Source organism: Drosophila bipectinata, chromosome 3L (genome assembly GCF_030179905.1).
Source record: "Drosophila bipectinata strain 14024-0381.07 chromosome 3L, DbipHiC1v2, whole genome shotgun sequence".
NCBI classification, from domain to species: Eukaryota; Metazoa; Arthropoda; class Insecta; order Diptera; family Drosophilidae; genus Drosophila; species Drosophila bipectinata.
The window spans coordinates 5,030,302-5,047,383 of NC_091738.1; the positions used below are offsets into that span (position 1 = coordinate 5,030,302).

The following is a 17,082-nucleotide window of genomic DNA, read 5'->3' on the forward strand; positions in this document are numbered from 1 at the left end:
TGTTATATCGATATATCGGTGTCAATATCGGCTGCAACACTGGCACTAAGAAATGGTCCACCACTAGGGTAAAGTTCCATCGCAATTACGCATCCCTGCAAAGTATTTTGTTCATTTACCATGTCGGCTGCTACAAAATTACATAAAACCAGCTGGTGTGCACTGCGACAACTTCAGCAGTACAGGACTAAGGGTAGGTTAAGCCAAAATGATAACCGTTTCATTGACAAAACTCCGGGAATATTTTTTACATAACGCCGGTGTATCTCACGTTTAGCGGAGCCTCAGAGATGGCACGTTCGGCGGTAGCAAAGGCTAGCAAGAATGGATCGTTATAATATATATATTCAATTACAGCCAACTTCAGCTCCAGTTCGTCCTCCATTGCCAAAAGAAATGAACTCTTCAATCAGGAGCAAAAGCGGCAACGAGATGCTGTAGGCCGTATCGACAAGATCGAAGTGCGCTACTTGGGCTTGCCGGAGGATGTGACTCTGGTGATGAACGCCAACCTCTCCACGCCGTTCAATTGTGCCCAGCATCTGTCCGAGGGTCACAAGCGGCGGTCAGCTCTGGCTCTGATTGATGGCAGTGTACCGTGGGACATTCACAGACCCCTGCAGGAATCCTGCACCTTGCAGCTGCTCCACTTCCAAGTGTCTGAACCCCACGTGGTCAACAAGTAAGTATAGAGACTATTATTTTGATTTTCTTACGCTAAACTTTATTTTCCTTTTGCTTAGAGCCTTTTGGCGCACTTGTAGCTTTATGCTGGGAGCTGCCCTAAATAGGGCTTTTAAGCCGCAGGCCAACCTTCAGTTGCACAGCTTCCCAGGGCCGAACAGTAAGTTTTTGAGTTTCTAGTGTTCCTCATAAACTTCTTACCAATAAAACACTAATTTCTTAGTTAAATCCGGAAGCTTTGTTCACGATATTGTGCTACAAACGCGCAATTGGCAGCCTTCTAAAGAAGAGATGCGAACGATTTCTGCCGAGATGGTCAAATTGGCTCTTGAGGATCACGATATAGAACGCCTCGACGTCAACCAAGACTTGGCCCAGGAGATTTTCAAGGATTCCAAATACAAGAGCGAACAGCTGCCCAGCATTGCTCAGCAGACCCACGGAAGGGTTACGTTGTATCGACTAGGGGATCACATCGACATTTCCCGTGGTCCAATGGTGGGTTCAACACGCTTCCTGGGCAAATGCACCATCTCTGCAGCTCACAAAGTAGCTGATGAGGGAGAAAACGAAGCCTTTTATCGCATTCAGGGAGTAGCCCTGCCCGCTGGCATCCAGCTGAACCATGTAGCCTTTGGCATACTGGAGGAGCGATCAAGGAAATTGGTAAGCAGCCTGAAAGATTACGATTTAATTTAATTGAAAAATTAACTATGTTGTATCTCTTCTAGAATCCCGCTCGTCTGCCCAATGAACCCTTTGGGGAACATCAACAACTGCAATTATCGTAAATCGTTCTTTAATAATTAAAACTAAACAATAGGCGTTAACAAGTAAATCATTAAAGAGCGTTCTTATTTGTTACAAAATTCAAACAATCTTTATATTGAAAATTCCAGGGGCATTAGATTATTAAAATATTGCTTAAAATATCTTATGGAATGGAAGTCCTGAAGTCTACAAATCTGTTAAAAACTGGTTTTTTATATTACTTCATTATTGGATTTTAACGAATGCATTTGAAAGACATCTTATTCTTGAAAACTACAAACACTTATGTACAATTAAGAATGAGGGCAGATATTTGGAGATTCCAAAGAAGCTTAGACTTAGACTACTATCTACAACAGGAAGGGAAATCGACACATCTGCTTGAGATTCTTAAATATACCTTAGAAGCTCTTAAATAGACCTTCTAAATCGTGCTCGTTTAAGGCAATAGCTAACATTATTAGTCCTCCGAGGAGAATGCCAAGTATTTGTATAAAAATACCCTTTGGATCCTTGGCTATTTCCGGGTTGTGGGCCACGCTCATCGTTGGCACTAAATCGGCAAAGGCAATGTACAAGAAGGACCCGGCAGTGGCTGCATATATCCATTGGGTCATGCCATCTCCTATTCCGGCTATGAATAGGCCCACAGACATGCCCACAAAGCTCAGAACTGAGCTGACAATATTCATGTAGATGGCTCTTCGCATGGACACCCCAGTTTGAAGGAGCAGCGCAAAATCTCCGAGCTCGTGCGGCAGCTCATGGCAGAGGACGGCAAAAGCAGTGGCGAATCCAGTGACCGGATCACTGGCAAAAGCTGCTCCAATGGCCAGACCATCGGTGAGATTGTGCAGCCCATCGCCGATGATCACCATGAAGGCCACAGGAGTAAGCGGTCGTTCTGGCGCTTTTTCATCTAGCTTGGCCTCCTGGAGCATCACATTTAGCTCCCGGGGAGCTGATAGATCGGGCAGTTCTTGCGCAACCGGCTTTTCCATGTTGTTATGGCTATGGCCGTGACCGTGGCTATGTCCATGACCATGACTATGTCCATGGCCTGGCTTGTCCCCTTTCAGTAAAGGTAGCAGGTTCTCCAGCATGTACATAAAAAGGGCAGCCAAAAAGGCACAACCACACAAGAGGGCTGCCTCGTTGCTGTGCTTGTGATCCGAGTCCAGAGGACTAACCCCAGTCACCTCCTCCTCATGTTTTTCCTCTTTGAAAAGCGCATGTGGGAGCAAGTGCATCAAGGCATCGCCGGCCAACGTGCCCACTGCTATAGAAACCAGGAACTTGAGCACCTCCTGGTAGGCAGCTGTCTTCATCAGTGGAACCAAAAGAATCCCCAATAAACCGCAGGCCGAGAGGATCAGCATTGTAACACTGGCATAGATCCAAGCTAAAATTAAGGGATATTAGAGCCATACATTTCTAAGCTTCATAAACCTACCATTCCATATCTTCTGATTCTTCTCCAGAAGATGTTCCGATCGCGGGGCTGGCTGCTTGCAGACACCATTATCGATCTGTGCCAGTAGCGCTGGGCATAGTTTCATGAAAGCCCGGGGTGTAATCCGTACGGAGTTGATGAATTGGTTGTACTCCTCCTCCGAGTTGTGGATGTTGTCCACTGAGACGACACCATCTTTGCTGATGAGCTTCCGGAAGGCGGTGTTTCTGTGCAAGTCGTTGTGGTCCACGAGCAAGGACAAAATCGATTTCGGTGACAAGCAGGCGGCTACGGGATCTAAAACAAGTTGTTATTATTTTTAAAAATTTTAAATATACTACGCTTTAATATTTCTTATATTATATAGTTCTATAATCAAGATATTTGAACAAGTGGACCTTGCGATGGGTATATCTTGGCCAATATCCATCCGATTCTAGAGCGGAATACCTTTAACGATTTGTAGGACGATTCTCTTCAAATCTGCATAAAAATCCTGAAACAAAATTTCGGATCCAATTTTTCCAAATTTTTCTGATGGACCCCCTTCAAAAATGGGGAAAATCAAGATATCTGAAAAAGTGGACCTTGCGATGGCTATATCTTGTCCAATATCCATCGGATTCTGAAGCGGAATACCTTTAACGATTTGTAGGACGATTCTCTTTAAATCTGCATCAAAACATTGAAACAAAATTTCGGATCCCATTTTTCCAAATTTTTCTGATGGACCCCCTTCAAAAATGGGGAAAATCAAGATACGTGAAAAAGTGGACCTTGCGATGGGTATATCTTGGCCAATATCCATTCGATTCTTGAGCGGAATACCTTTAACGATTTGTGGGACGATTCTCTTCAAATCTGCATCAAAACCCTGAAATAAAATTTCGGATCCCATTTTTCCAAATTTTTCTGATGGACCCCCTTCAAAAATGGGGAAAATCAAGATACGTGAAAAAGTGGACCTTGCGATGGGCTTATCTTGGCCAATATCCATTCGATTCTTGAGCGGAATACCTTTAACGATTTGTAGGACGATTCTCTTCAAATCTGCATCAAAACCCTGAAATAAAATTTCGGATCCCATTTTTCCAAATTTTTCTGATGGACCCCCTTCAAAAATGGGGAAAATCAAGATACGTGAAAAAGTGGACCTTGCGATGGGCTTATCTTGGCCAATATCCATTCGATTCTTGAGCGGAATACCTTTAACGATTTGTAGGACGATTCTCTTCAAATCTGCATCAAAACCCTGAAATAAAATTTCGGATCCCATTTTTCCAAATTTTTCTGATGGACCCCCTTCAAAAATGGCCAAAATCAAGATACGTGGAAAAGTGGACCTTGCGATGGGTTTATCTTGGCCAATATCCATCCGATTCTTAAGCGGAATACCTTTAACGATTTGTAGGACGATTCTCTTCAAATCTGCATCAAAACCCTGAAACAAAATTTCGGATCCCATTTTTCCAAATTTTTCTGATGGACCCCCTTTAAAAATGGCCAAAATCAAGATACGTGAAAAAGTGGACCTTGCGATGGCTATATCTTGGCCATATCCATCCGATTCTTGAGCGGAATACCTTTAACGATTTTTTTCATTATTTTTTAATTCTAGAAAATTTATATAATTTTTGTAAACAGATTCCCCAAGACATTGTTTAGAAGACATGGAATTTTCTCAGTTTCTCAGGGACCTTGTTTATTTTGAAAGCTTTCTTTATTATTCCATAGAAGTCATGTATATATCCTCTATATCATCTTCTAGGTCTCGGTGATGTTTTCCCATTGTTATCCAATTCGCAACTGCGAACCTGTCATAAACTTTGACGACTGTATGGTGATAACTTTATATGGGATAAGGTGTAATGATTGTGTTTGCACTTCAATTAACTGCAATTCCCAGCAAACAACAATTGAGGACTATTTGCTTCTCGTTCCCGTTCTGAATTCGTATCTGAATGTTTTCCAATTGTTTTGTTTTGGATTTCCGTATAGCCAGATTATAGCCAGTTCGTTTATCGTGTTATCGCCCTGTTTTCGTCACATACTGGCAATGATCTTGCCAACCTGCTGATTTACGATTGAATTTACGACGGCCCAAAAGGAGAGAAAGAAATACATATATGCAAATCGGATAATGCATATATAGAGAAGGGTATATAGTACATATCTGATAATTTATTCGACAAGGCCGGCGACAACAGACGGAACTTCCTATCAACCAAATGAGATGGGAGGATGGGATGGCATAATTGAATTGATGATAGACCGCCGTCGCCTTGCACTTGGAAATCGGCCAATTGTTGGAAAGAATCGAGTCGAGGCCCGGCTTTATCTATTTATACTTTCATTCTGATGCGTATTTCACCGCGGTCTTAATTGATGTATGTATTTACATAAGAACCTGGCTAACTGGAAGAAAATCTAGTCTACCGTTTATGGTTTTATTGTCTTGACCAACTCTTATCTCTTGAGCAAAATACGACAGTTTTGATGGTTCGTAAATAAAGCGGATAACACCTGTAGACGGGTTGAGTGCAAAATAAAGATAAAACTGGATTACCAGCAGGGTAGAGAAACTACTGGATCACTCACCGTGGCTTTCCCTTGGATGCCTGTGTTTGGGATCGTGTATTTCCAGGAATTCCGGGATCTCTGGCCCCGCATCTGACTTTGAGAGATGACTGTCAGGTGTGGATATTTGCACCTCTGGAGCTTCATCCTCAGTGGCATTTGTACGACCATTTTCCTCAAAGTACTTGGTGGCATTAATGCTGTTTGCGATCTCTTGGGTATATCCTTGGGGTCGATGTTCTTCTATCGTGTGCGATGGATCGAATTGGATCTGTCCCAGATTGAGGCTGTACATTAAATGCTCGAGACCCTGAAAATGAATCATATGATTATATATATACTTTAAAAATTCAACTAATCTATTTTTAAGTAAAGACTTCCTTATAGTTTCTTAGTTCGATGGTATCAGTAGTAAATACTTCTTATCTTCAAAATTGAATAAAAATATTTTTCAGATAATTATTGGGCGAGACAATCAATTATTTCTATACTTAAAGGATTAAATGTAATATTTAAAAAGAAATATTAGAAAATTACGTTATTCAGTTATAGAAAATTGAAAATAAAATGGGATATGATTGTTTTTATATTTTTAACCTTGAAACTTATTATTTAATAATATCTCAAAAACGATAATCCTCAAGAACCATAATATAGACTTGAAAACAACTGACAGCTGTTTTGATTAAGGGTACCCCCAGAAATCCCTCCCATTCAATCAACAACCTACCTTACTATGAGAACTTGAGACTTTTTCCCGCCCACAAATCGCACTTTGGGGTATATATTGTGCTAATTTGTCAGTTTCTCGGATGTTTTGGCTTGGATCTATCAAAGATAATTACTTGATTTACTTGTCAACGTGCCAGGCAATTATATTTACATCTGAATTCATCTGGTTGTTGATTGTTATTGTTGATCTCTTGATGCCTGCCGCATTTTTTTCATTCTACAAACTATAGGGTAGGGAGGGACGACGGGCTTTCTAGGCATCTAATTGCCCCTGACAGCTACCTGTCGCCGGGAATCGAGACATCGGGGCGTGTGTCAAGTGATTTGAAGGAATTCCTTGGCCAAGATCAGGACAGCTCGATTTGCATATCAACAAACATTAAACAAACACGCGCCTCAAGACATAAAGAAACTATTTAATATGGATCTGACGAAGCTCGCCGAATCGCAATTTTACTTTCATTCAGTGAAGAATTGTTTGTGTGCCAAGTATACTATGTAATGGGAATGGGAATATTAGAATGATAATAGATGATATGAGGACGGGGGTGGTGGTGGTTGGGCGGCATGGCCCCCTGTTAGTATGCCGAGTGCGTGAAAAGTGGAAACATTTTAGTAACCTGGCATTTAAATGGACACAGCGTATTGCGTAGTCTATACGCATGAGTAATGTCAATTGGGTCTGGGGACCTGGCCCGTCGTCTGACCATAACTTTGGAGTCCATAAGCATAACGATCGCGTTGCGAAAGTTATAGATGGCGATGTTGGTTAGGTCGATGGATGGGGGATATTTTTCATCATCATCATCCGTCCGAGCGAGCATCTTCCTCATTAGGGGAATACATCTTATCGGGCCTAATCTCCTAATCCCCGATATGGAGAAAGGCGTGCTATCATAATCTAAGGCCGGATCCGTGTGGATGCTCAAGTCTCGGACTTTGTGTGGTTTGTGTGTGTCTGGATTTTGATTAAATTTATGATAATGCCCGTAATAAAGTCAACGCTTCTACATAACATGAGTTTTAAACGAGACGAGTGCCGGCCCCCAACACCACCCCCTCCGTGCCATAAAGTCATTCTGCGCTTATAAAGATTACAGACTTTTAAAGAGTGACGCGATTAAAACTGTTGAAAGTGTTTTGTTTGTTTGTTTGTTGTTTCTCAACATGGCTAGAACAGAATCCACTAAAATATATTTCACTTTCACAATACTTAAATATTTGATCAACTCTAATTGATGTACATATATACATATAGACCTCCATGGCTCAAACTCATTGTTTTTGTTGGTGCCCCCAAAATAAAAAAAAAGTCACTAACTCACTAATTTTTTGCCATAACATTAACCGCAAGAGCTTTGTCCAGCGACCAGCTCCCCTACATTGTTTACCTGTGTTTACCTGCGCTCGAATTACTCTTCTGTGTGTGTTTACAAGGCTAGTTCGATGGTTTATTGGTTATTACCTCAAAGTTGATTGTCCCGCCGTTGCCATATTTTTGGAATATCTGTGCCAGGTAGCGATTATATTCCGTGGAACTCTGCACAGGGCTCAAAATCGTGCCGAGGCATAGGAGGCTGATGAGTAGCACCTGGTTACGGGCCATCCTAATGTGAAACTGAACACTAAAGAGGTAGTTAACTAAATAATAATCGGAAGCGCACTCTACTCGGCCCTCGACATAGCCCGGGGATTTTCGCGGTATTTTCCGAACTCGAGTTTTTTTTTTCACGAAAATCTGTATTATCCGTTATCCAGTTATCCGTACCGTGCCGACCCGTTCAACGGTCTATTGAAATGACAGTTTCGCCCACACACCGCTTTATATATGAACTCTCTCTCTTTCTCTCCCGGGAAGCCATCACTGCGCACTCGCTGAAAACTTAACTATCATCGAGTTGTAAGCTTTTCAAAAAAAGCTCTCCCGTAGCTTTGACGAATAACGGTCGTTTAAGTGGGCAGTTTGAATTCAAGATCTTGGGGTCAAGGATTCAAGCTCATAATTTTTGATTAATATATGGTAAAGAAATATATGATGAAAGATTTCTTTAATATTTCAAGACTATTTGAAGATTTTAGGATCAAAATGTGGTATAATATAAAATATATATAATATAAGATAATATAAAATAATAATTTCAGAAATATTGTAATGCTACTTAAAGATCTCAGAAACATGATAGAAACATAGTATTTTTTAATAACACTATTTAAAGATCTCAGGATCAATATGTAGGACTATAACGTATTATTAAGAATTTCTGTAATCTGTTTGCAAGACTTTTTGAGGATCTTAGGATCAAGATGTGGTATAAAATAAAATAGTAGAGTAGGAACAAGATGTAAAATAAGAAAATAATTTCATAAATATTTTAATGATACTTAAAGATTTCAGAATCAAGATATAAGATTGAAAAAAGGTGAAAAATTTATGCAATTTTGGAAATCTTGGATCTTTTGAAGATCTATTTGAAGAAATTAGGATCAATATTTAGGAACATAATGCAAGATGAATAATTTCTGTACTTTTGCCAGACTTTTTAAAGATCTTAGAATCAAGTTCTAGAAATATAATCCCATAATTTCATTAAAATTAACTATTCTCAGGTCTTTTTGAATAAAATACTCATATATTTTAATTGTAAATGATTTATTCTTTGATTTCTTATATAAAACAAATTCGATTTATACATTTTTCAAAATTGGCTTCAATAATAATTATTATTATTTACTAAATTAGCTGCTAATTAGGTATATATGTATAAAAATTGTACTAAATTAGCTGCTTTATAATATATGTATGTATCAAATTGATTTGAATTTGCATAATAGACATGTTTCAAATATACAATAGCATTTATAAATAGTGATTGAAAAAAAAGTGACCTCCTCTGCGCCAGAATGCATTTGAGTTATTTACAATTAAACGTTTGTAATGTTGTGCGTAGGTCTCACATTTTTCGCATTTCTAATTCCTAATCTTAGTAGTAAATTGAGCCTTATGCTAACTACAAGATATACCCTTCGATAGCTCCACCAGAAGGCACTCGAATCCTCCCTGATCCTCTCTGAGCCCAGCCATCCTAGTCGAACTTTTCCTGATTGGGCATACAGATGAAGAACTTGGAACACCAAAGATTAATCGCCTGCGAGGTGTCCGCCAGCCATTTAACCGGATTGTGAATCGTTAGATAATAGACCGGAATACCGGACAGGATGATGATCGTTCCCACGCCGACTTCAAAGGGTGACTGGAAACAGGAGGAGATCACCAGGAAGAGGCACACGATCAGGTAGATGACGGGGAGTACTAAGCTAACCCGGATGGGTCGCTCCGTCTTGGGTTGTTTGTATCGCAGCCAGAGCAGTCCAGAAACCGAGATGAGCGTGAATAGAGCCTCCACATAGCTCACGTAGTTGATCAGCACATACGTATCCTTGATGAAAAGCAGCAGAACAGTAACCACACCCTGAAAGATGGAAAATATATAATTTTAAAAAGAGGAATGAATGGAGTATTCTAGGTAATACCAACCAGAAAGATCAGAGATGGCACTGGGGTCAGGCAGTTGACGTTGATCAGCGAAATGGCTGCCGGCAAGTGACCGTTCCGAGCGCCGACAAAGAACAGCCGGGAGGAGGCAAAAATGGCTCCATTCAGAGATCCAAAAGTAGAGCAGGCTACGGCAAAGGGCATGATCCAGGCAAAGTAGCCCAGCATCTTGTCTCCAAAGGTCACGGCCACAGCATCCGAAGACAGAATCTCATCCGGCGACAGCACCGAAAAGTATGCTATGTTTGTGATCATATAGATGATCGTCACCACCGGCATGGAGATGCAGATGGCTTTTGGAAGATTGCGGTACGGATCCTTGAGCTCCTCGGTGACAAAGTTAAGATAATTCCATCCGGAATACGAAAAGAGGCCACTGTAGAAGGCCAGGGAAATAAAACCGGGAGAGTGCAGGCCTCCGGAAAATGGTTGCTCCCACAGCTCTGTGTTTCCGCCGAATAGCCACCAGACTCCGGCGCCAACAATCACCAGAAGAGCCACCACCTTGGTTCCCGTGAAAATATCCGTCACACGTGTCACCCACTTGACGTTGTAGCAGTTGATAACCGTCAGCACACCTAGGGGGCAAGAGGCGATCAATTAGTCTCGTTCGGAACTGATTAAGTGCGCCTGCCGGCGGACTATCATCGGATCGCTGCATCTTACATATCATGGCAGCTGCCAGCAGCTGAACAGCTTCGATAGGAGCCTCGCAGGAGGGCCAAAAGGGTTTCAACAGATACTGGGCAAAGGTCAGGGCCGTGATGGCATTTCCCGTGGGCACCAGAATCAGCAGGGCCACCCAGAGATACAAAAAGGCGGGCAGTGGTCCAAAGGCAGCTCCTATGTAAGCATAATCACCTCCAGATTTGGGTATCATTGTGCCTGATAATGATAGTAATTATATATTGATTTAATTCTCAGTGTATTTTTCAGCAAATATTTTTATCATAACTAGATCTTAAATCAAGGTGGAAAAACATTAGATAACTGATAAGCATGACATAGTTCCTTCAAAGTTAAAACAATATTTGAATACTTATAAGAGATTATATTAAATGAAAAATTATGATATTTTAAGTACTCATAAATGGTGCTAAAGACTTAAAATGTCAATAAAGGTTACACCTAATCGAAGGTGCTAACGATAAAGACTTATCAATGGAAATAAAGGTCTAGTTTTTAGGGAGTTTTATGAATGAAAGCCATAAAAAAACTCTATTTTATATCTAGAATCTAGAATGATATATTTACATATTTTGTAAGCCTCAAGCTAATTTTACAAATTCCAATATGCAAAGTGAAGTCCAAAAATATTTATGACGAAAAATTTATGTAAATTTCTGTCTGCCAAAACTTAAATATAATTTAAAAGAAACTCGTTTTCCATAAAAAACAAAATCTTAAAAAAGATGACGCAAAAAAGAGAACTTGTGACGATGAAGTTCTCTTAAAAGATCTTAAAAGAAGACGCAGATCTTTATGGGGTTACTTAAAGATCGAAAGGGGTTGAAAGCATTAAAGTAAAGAAAGGGTGATTGTTTTATTATGGAAATTATGTGATAATTTAGGAATAAAAATTTATTTATTGTCTGGCTCTGCTTTAGTGCAAATAATTAAAATTAAATCTTTGTAAACCTCAAAATTTAGAACCCAGTTCTGATTTGTGTTTAGGTAGACTTCCTCATAAGGGGTCTGGGATGGGGTCATCTTGATGGGGTCCGAGCTAATTTCCATGCCTTTAATGATTCTCCAGGGCAATTGGCTGAAGTACTCGGCTAATCTCAATAGATTCACGGCGGGACAGACAACTCGTATAGGTCGTTGAAAATTTCCGTTCTTTAGTTCCCTTAGATCTGATCCGATTTTAATTGGAACTAAGCTGATTATTCTCGTTTCCCTTACAAAAGTTTCAATTGTGGTTTGATAGAAATGCGTGGCTTTTATTTAAAGAGATTTAGAGACTAAAAACTGATCATTAAATTCCTAATAATATTTTATAAATATAACTTATTTATTTTAATAAGATTTATTTTATGATCTTTATAGGTCGGCAGTTTACACTTGCCTTAACCTCTTTTGAAAGTATTTCCCGACCTCAGCACTTTATTTTTTGTCGAATATACTTGTACTTGTCTTACACCTATGTAAACAATTTTCCCCTCCGGTTTTTTCCGGACCTTTTCCACCTGCACCCAGACCATATGCTGACCCATGAAGTGCTGTCATAAGCCAGAACCAATAACTGCCAGCTCCGCACAACTTTGTTGACTAGGCGTGGGCTTATTATCAAATAGATTCCCAAAAAAAAAACAAAAAAAATTCCAGAAGTGACCCCGTTTACATGGCTCATTACTCACCCAGTTCTGCATAGCATAGTGCTCCCACCATGCTGAGGACTCCGCAGAGGACCCAGACGATAAGGGACTGGCCAATGGAGCCGGAGTACCGAAGCACACCCTTGGGGCTAACGAAGATGCCGGATCCCACGATGACACCCACAATGATGGCCACTCCGTCCAGCAGGCTGATCTGTTTCTTCAGCTTCACCCCGGATCCCTGGCTGCCCGTTTCCGCCGTGGAGTTGTTCGGTTCCGCCGGGGGCACCTCGAACACCTGGCGAGGAATTAACGAATCGCTGGCCTGAATGCGCGCCATTTTTCGCGATTTTTCCCGTACTATATGGTTTCCTTTTTGAATTTACGTACAATATTCTCTATTTTTTATGGTAATTTTCCCGGTTTTGATTGTTTTTTTGTATTTGTTTTTTATGTACACAAGTCCATAGCTTTTATCGGGGGTATTCTTTGGTTTTTGTTTTTTGTTGTCTGATTTTTATCAACGTGCTTGGTGTGCCAGCGTGGAGCTTCGAATAGAGTTCAGTTCGTTTCAGTCCACATGGTTTTTCATTTTTTGTTTTTCTGTTTTGTTTGGCGCTTCACTTTATTTTATTTTTATCTTATTTTTTAGATAAGAACACACGTGGTTTTTGTGGTTTTTTTTTATTTAATATTTTGAGGCACTTGGGTTTTTAGAGGAAAACGTGTCTGAAACCATTTCAAAAGTAAAGAAGTATCACCGTCTGAACTGCTCAACGTACGCTCTGAGTATGATTTTAAGTATGGAAACTAAGTATGATTTTACCCCTCTATATGAGCGCTGTCTGCCGCTCGGTCGACGTCGCTGCCGGCTGCCGAGTCACTTCAAACTTGGGCTTTGCAAATGCTCTGTTTCTTTTTATTTTCTTTTTTTTATTTTTATTTTTATGAGACAGCAGCTGCGCCCGTGGCTCTCTGGCGCTCTTACCTGCCAGAAACCGGCACTTGGTTGTTACCTGTATAAGGCATACGCTTTCTTCGTGCGGCATCCGTTCACTCGTGAGGGGCAGAAGCATGATGCAAGAACCGGCAAACATTTCAGCGCCCGCAGTAGGAAGTTTGAAGATAAATATAAATTTTGGGAGCCGGCAGCACGTGGGGCCGCCGAAGAGAAACTTCGAGCCCCCCATATCGCTCTTAATATGAACCCTTGCTTCTCTCTTATTTCTTAGTCATTGACCTTTCATACACATATATGTAGCAGAAATGTAAAAAAAAAAAAAAGTCTAGCTTTTGCGACACAATTCTTAATTATTTCTGATTTGTCCTACAAGTCCAATGGATGTCAGAAACTATTAACAGTCACTTTCGAAATGATCATGACAGAAAACTTAATGACAGATTTATTAAGATTTATAAAGTTATCTAAATTTAATAAAATTAAAAACCTTATTCTCTGTTGTAACTTAAATATCTGTATCTAAAAATCAGCACCCTACTTCCGGCGATATGAAAGCCACTACTCCTCGGTCTAGGGTCTATAAACTTTGATCGACATATCAGCTAATCAAGTATCAATTAATTTGAACGACCAACGTTTGGATTTAATAAAGTAACCGCAGTTGAACTGATTTTAGGATTTATGATTCCATGCGGTAAGATCGGTCTAGACCACTCCAACTATAAGGTTTCATACGACCCACTTTATAATCTTTTGTAGCTCATTAATGGGGGGTATGGGGCAAAACTTTTGTTAAACACTTGAGCGGATTATCATGGAATATATATGTACTATATGTGTACTGATGTGATGTCCCCATCTAAGAGGTGGGGGCCTTTGGTCAGGCGCGTGCATTTGACATTTCAAACTGTGATAATTCAATTGTGAATCGTGAACTTTTAGTAGCCTGAGTTACTGTATGGATTAGCTGCCACCTATGTACACATCTCCCTCCCGCTTGCCATAAAAAAAATATAATACAAATAATAAACAAAACAAGTGTAGCGCCTCTACACCATTATAGTAGTGGGCTCATCTCAGCGGATCAGTTCATTTTGGGTCCGTGGAGTGAAGCTCCTCTGGTAATCTAATTGTAAAAGATACACACACAGGGTGTTGGAGGTTGTTAGTGGTGTCGGGGGTCGGTCGGTATATCAGTAGCCACAATTACTGCCCGTTCGGGCCCCCGTATTCAGTTGATTAACTGTGATATCGTGTGACTTTTATTATCGGGCTGTGGTGGCGGGATGAATGGCTTTATACCCTGGCACAGGGTATCCTACATTAAAATTTCTTTTAAGATTTAGTTTTTAATATCATCTTCTGAGTATCATATCTCCCTTAATTATATTCCTTGAGGGTATTTGAATTTTAACCAGGGATTACCAAAAATCCCTTCCACTTTTATTAAATTTTTTTTAAAGATTTTAAACAGACACATGTTGCTGTGGAACCAGAAATATGATGGATCACTTCCATATGCAATTTTCGTTAATATTTCGATGTCACTTTCATCACATCATGCCACGAGTCGTGGGTTTTCATGATCACCATTAAACTATAATACAAATCTGACTATATTTCCGTACGGACATTGTAAGTGATTATTTTTAGACTTTAAGAGTTTAATCTTTACAATTTATATTTATAGATAGACTTGGTAGATAGAACATAATTTCAGCACAATGCAAAACATTAGTTAATTACGATTTAAACCATTTTTCAAATTTTTACCCGTTTTACTTGGGAACAACCGCAACCCATTCGCACTGATAACCCGAAACAGACTGATACGGAATTGTTCACCGTTTGCCGTTGTTTGCTCTGACGGGCGAGAATAAAATTCCCAAAAAGCTTTAATAAAATAATATAGAAGGAAAAAAATATGTAAATCCGAAAATTTGTTTTTGTTTTCATGTGACAATTGTTTGTCGCTGTATGAGTGAGGCAAAGCGACAAAGGTCTATCCAAAACATAAACAAGTAAGTGTATTTGTCTCTTTGGAAAGGCTTTCATTACGCATGCCCCCACTTCCTAAGAGTCCGACCATTGAAGAGAGCTATGCAGGTTGCAGTTGGCATGCACTCTGCTGTTGAAACGATACTGTTCATAAAAATAGTACCAATCGTGCATTTCTTACATTTTAAAATGTATTTCTTATTTACATAGACAACACACTTGACAATTTTGTACTTAATTTAATCGCCCAACACAGGCACTTTAAAAACTTTGGCCGTGTTGTCCTCGGACACACTCAGTAGCAGATTATCCTGAGGCTTGTGAGCAAACTCGTAAATGTGGTAGTAGTGTCCTGTAAGCGTGAATTTAAGCGCACCCGTTCGTGCGTCAAAGGCGTTAAGATTGCCCTGGGACGTGGCCGCCAGAATTGTGTTATCATTCAGCCATTTAATTCTACAATAAAAGCAACAAACTCAATTGAAATATGATCTTTTGTGGCAAACAAGTGTACGAACCTCAGGACGCCATCGTTGGGCACTGGGCTCTCGCATATCGTTCGCAAAGTATACTTGGTGTAATCCCAAACGGATATTTGACCGTCCAGCGACCCGCATGCAAACAGTTTGAGTTCCGCCGAAGATGGAGCAAAGGCTATGCATTCAATGCCGTGTTCCGATTGAACCGTACTCACAGGCCCATTATTCGTACAGAATAGAATTTTACCTAAAATATCAAGTTTTTTATTAAAATATAAAAATAATTAAAATATTTGGATATACTACTAACCCGAGCCCTCGGCACAGATGTAAAATGGGGACTCCCGTTCACAGGCTACTACTGCGTGCGTAATCTCTCCAAATCCCATTGGATGCGCCTCGTTGACCTCTATCAGCACCTGGCATGACTTAAGATCCCACAGCTTCACCGAACCATTCAGGTAGACGGCGAACAGCTTTTTTCCGTCGCCACTAAGCTCTCCAGATTCGCAACGAGAACCCTGGCCGGCGAGGATCTTGCAATCACCGCTTGGAATGCGCCACACAAAAACCTCACCACTATCACTGCCGGCTATAAGGACATGTGCACCACGATGCCAGAAGAGCCAGGACATATCGCTCATTGAGTATTCCCAGACTTTGGTCAAAATGGGTCGTTCATCGCGCTGCTCGCTAACTTTAAATACGAACAGCTCGCCCGATAGGTCACCAGTGGCCAGGTACGCGCCATCGTGACTAAAGTGAGCTTCAGTTACGGTGTCTTTGTGGTCCTTAATCTCGTAAAGCAGCTCGCCGGTGCTAACGTCCCACACATAGGCACGGTCATCCTCGCTCCCAGTTACTGCCCAATTGTGCGTTGGATGCAGGCTGCAGGCGAATACAGGAGCTTTGTGGTAGCGAAAGGTGAACTGAGCCTCATCTTTAATAGCGGCTATTCTTTCCCGGTCACGTAGCTCCTCCTCGTCAACCTCCTCGTCGTCGTCATGAATTCCTAAGCGAGCCTCCAATTGCTCCAAAGTCACTTCTTCCATTTCATTGTCATCCTCGTCAAGTGGCTGCTCTCCGTCAAGCTCGATCTCTTCCAGCAACTCGTCATCTCCGTCGTCGAAGTCTGGGCGATGTGGAGGCGTGTTCTCCCGCATCACAGGGCCTGTTTCCTTGCTTATCCAAAAAAAATAAAACAATCGCAGTCGCCACACGTGCTTGTCTAAAAGAGTAGTGTTGGTAAATGGGTTTTGGTTTATTGAGTGTTGGAAATCCAAAGAAGAATTCAAAAAGCGCGCCAAAATAATTAAGTATTAAATCAAAATAAACGTATCGTAAAAGTCCATATCAAAAGTTTAATTCTATTATTTGCCGATACTTAAATAAATCAACTCAACATTTAGTAGTGATAAAGAGTTATTATATTTGTTTCGTGCTTTGGTAAGTTTGCAATGAAAAGTGCTGGTCACATTAAACATTTTTGTAAATGGGGAAATCCCCCATAAAACGATATAAGTATATATAGTATAAATAAATATCGTGTTTTAGAAATA

General features: G+C 40.5%; 4 protein-coding genes across 6 annotated transcripts; 1 reads left to right on the forward strand and 3 right to left on the reverse strand.

The window, feature by feature from the left end:
• Positions 1–41: 41 nt before the first annotated feature.
• On the forward strand, positions 42–1,553 carry mRpL39 (mitochondrial ribosomal protein L39). Its single transcript, XM_017245093.3, has 5 exons — positions 42–193; positions 358–682; positions 744–844; positions 908–1,350; positions 1,416–1,553. Exons 1-5 carry the CDS (start codon positions 121–123, stop codon positions 1,473–1,475), a joined length of 1,002 nt encoding a protein of 333 aa, XP_017100582.2. The 5' UTR covers positions 42–120; the 3' UTR covers positions 1,476–1,553.
• On the reverse strand, positions 1,467–8,020 carry Zip71B (Zinc/iron regulated transporter-related protein 71B). 2 transcript variants are annotated; one of them, XM_070279480.1, is made up of 5 exons: positions 6,369–6,696; positions 6,216–6,313; positions 5,507–5,795; positions 2,909–3,205; positions 1,467–2,857 (listed from the first exon to the last, which is right to left on the reverse strand). In XM_070279480.1, the coding sequence occupies exons 3-5, from the start codon at positions 5,778–5,780 to the stop codon at positions 1,857–1,859; spliced, it is 1,572 nt and encodes a 523-aa protein (XP_070135581.1). In that variant the 5' UTR covers positions 5,781–5,795; positions 6,216–6,313; positions 6,369–6,696; the 3' UTR covers positions 1,467–1,856. The 2 variants fall into 2 exon arrangements, with proteins under 2 accessions (XP_070135581.1, XP_017100581.2); XM_017245092.3 differs by lacking the exons at positions 6,216–6,313; positions 6,369–6,696 and adding an exon at positions 7,683–8,020.
• An 830-nt stretch (positions 8,021–8,850) lies between these two features.
• mnd (L-type amino acid transporter minidiscs) lies at positions 8,851–14,896 on the reverse strand. 2 transcript variants are annotated; one of them, XM_017245031.3, is made up of 5 exons: positions 14,823–14,896; positions 12,131–12,817; positions 10,437–10,655; positions 9,753–10,348; positions 8,851–9,687 (listed from the first exon to the last, which is right to left on the reverse strand). In XM_017245031.3, exons 2-5 carry the CDS (start codon positions 12,426–12,428, stop codon positions 9,301–9,303), a joined length of 1,500 nt encoding a protein of 499 aa, XP_017100520.1. In that variant the 5' UTR covers positions 12,429–12,817; positions 14,823–14,896; the 3' UTR covers positions 8,851–9,300. The 2 variants fall into 2 exon arrangements, with proteins under 2 accessions (XP_017100520.1, XP_017100519.1); XM_017245030.3 differs by lacking the exon at positions 14,823–14,896 and having other exon boundaries at positions 12,131–12,889.
• A 320-nt stretch (positions 14,897–15,216) lies between these two features.
• LOC108127759 (angio-associated migratory cell protein) lies at positions 15,217–16,775 on the reverse strand. Its single transcript, XM_017245032.3, has 3 exons — positions 15,834–16,775; positions 15,563–15,770; positions 15,217–15,500 (listed from the first exon to the last, which is right to left on the reverse strand). Exons 1-3 carry the CDS (start codon positions 16,684–16,686, stop codon positions 15,287–15,289), a joined length of 1,275 nt encoding a protein of 424 aa, XP_017100521.2. The 5' UTR covers positions 16,687–16,775; the 3' UTR covers positions 15,217–15,286.
• Between the last annotated feature and the right edge of the window lie 307 nt (positions 16,776–17,082).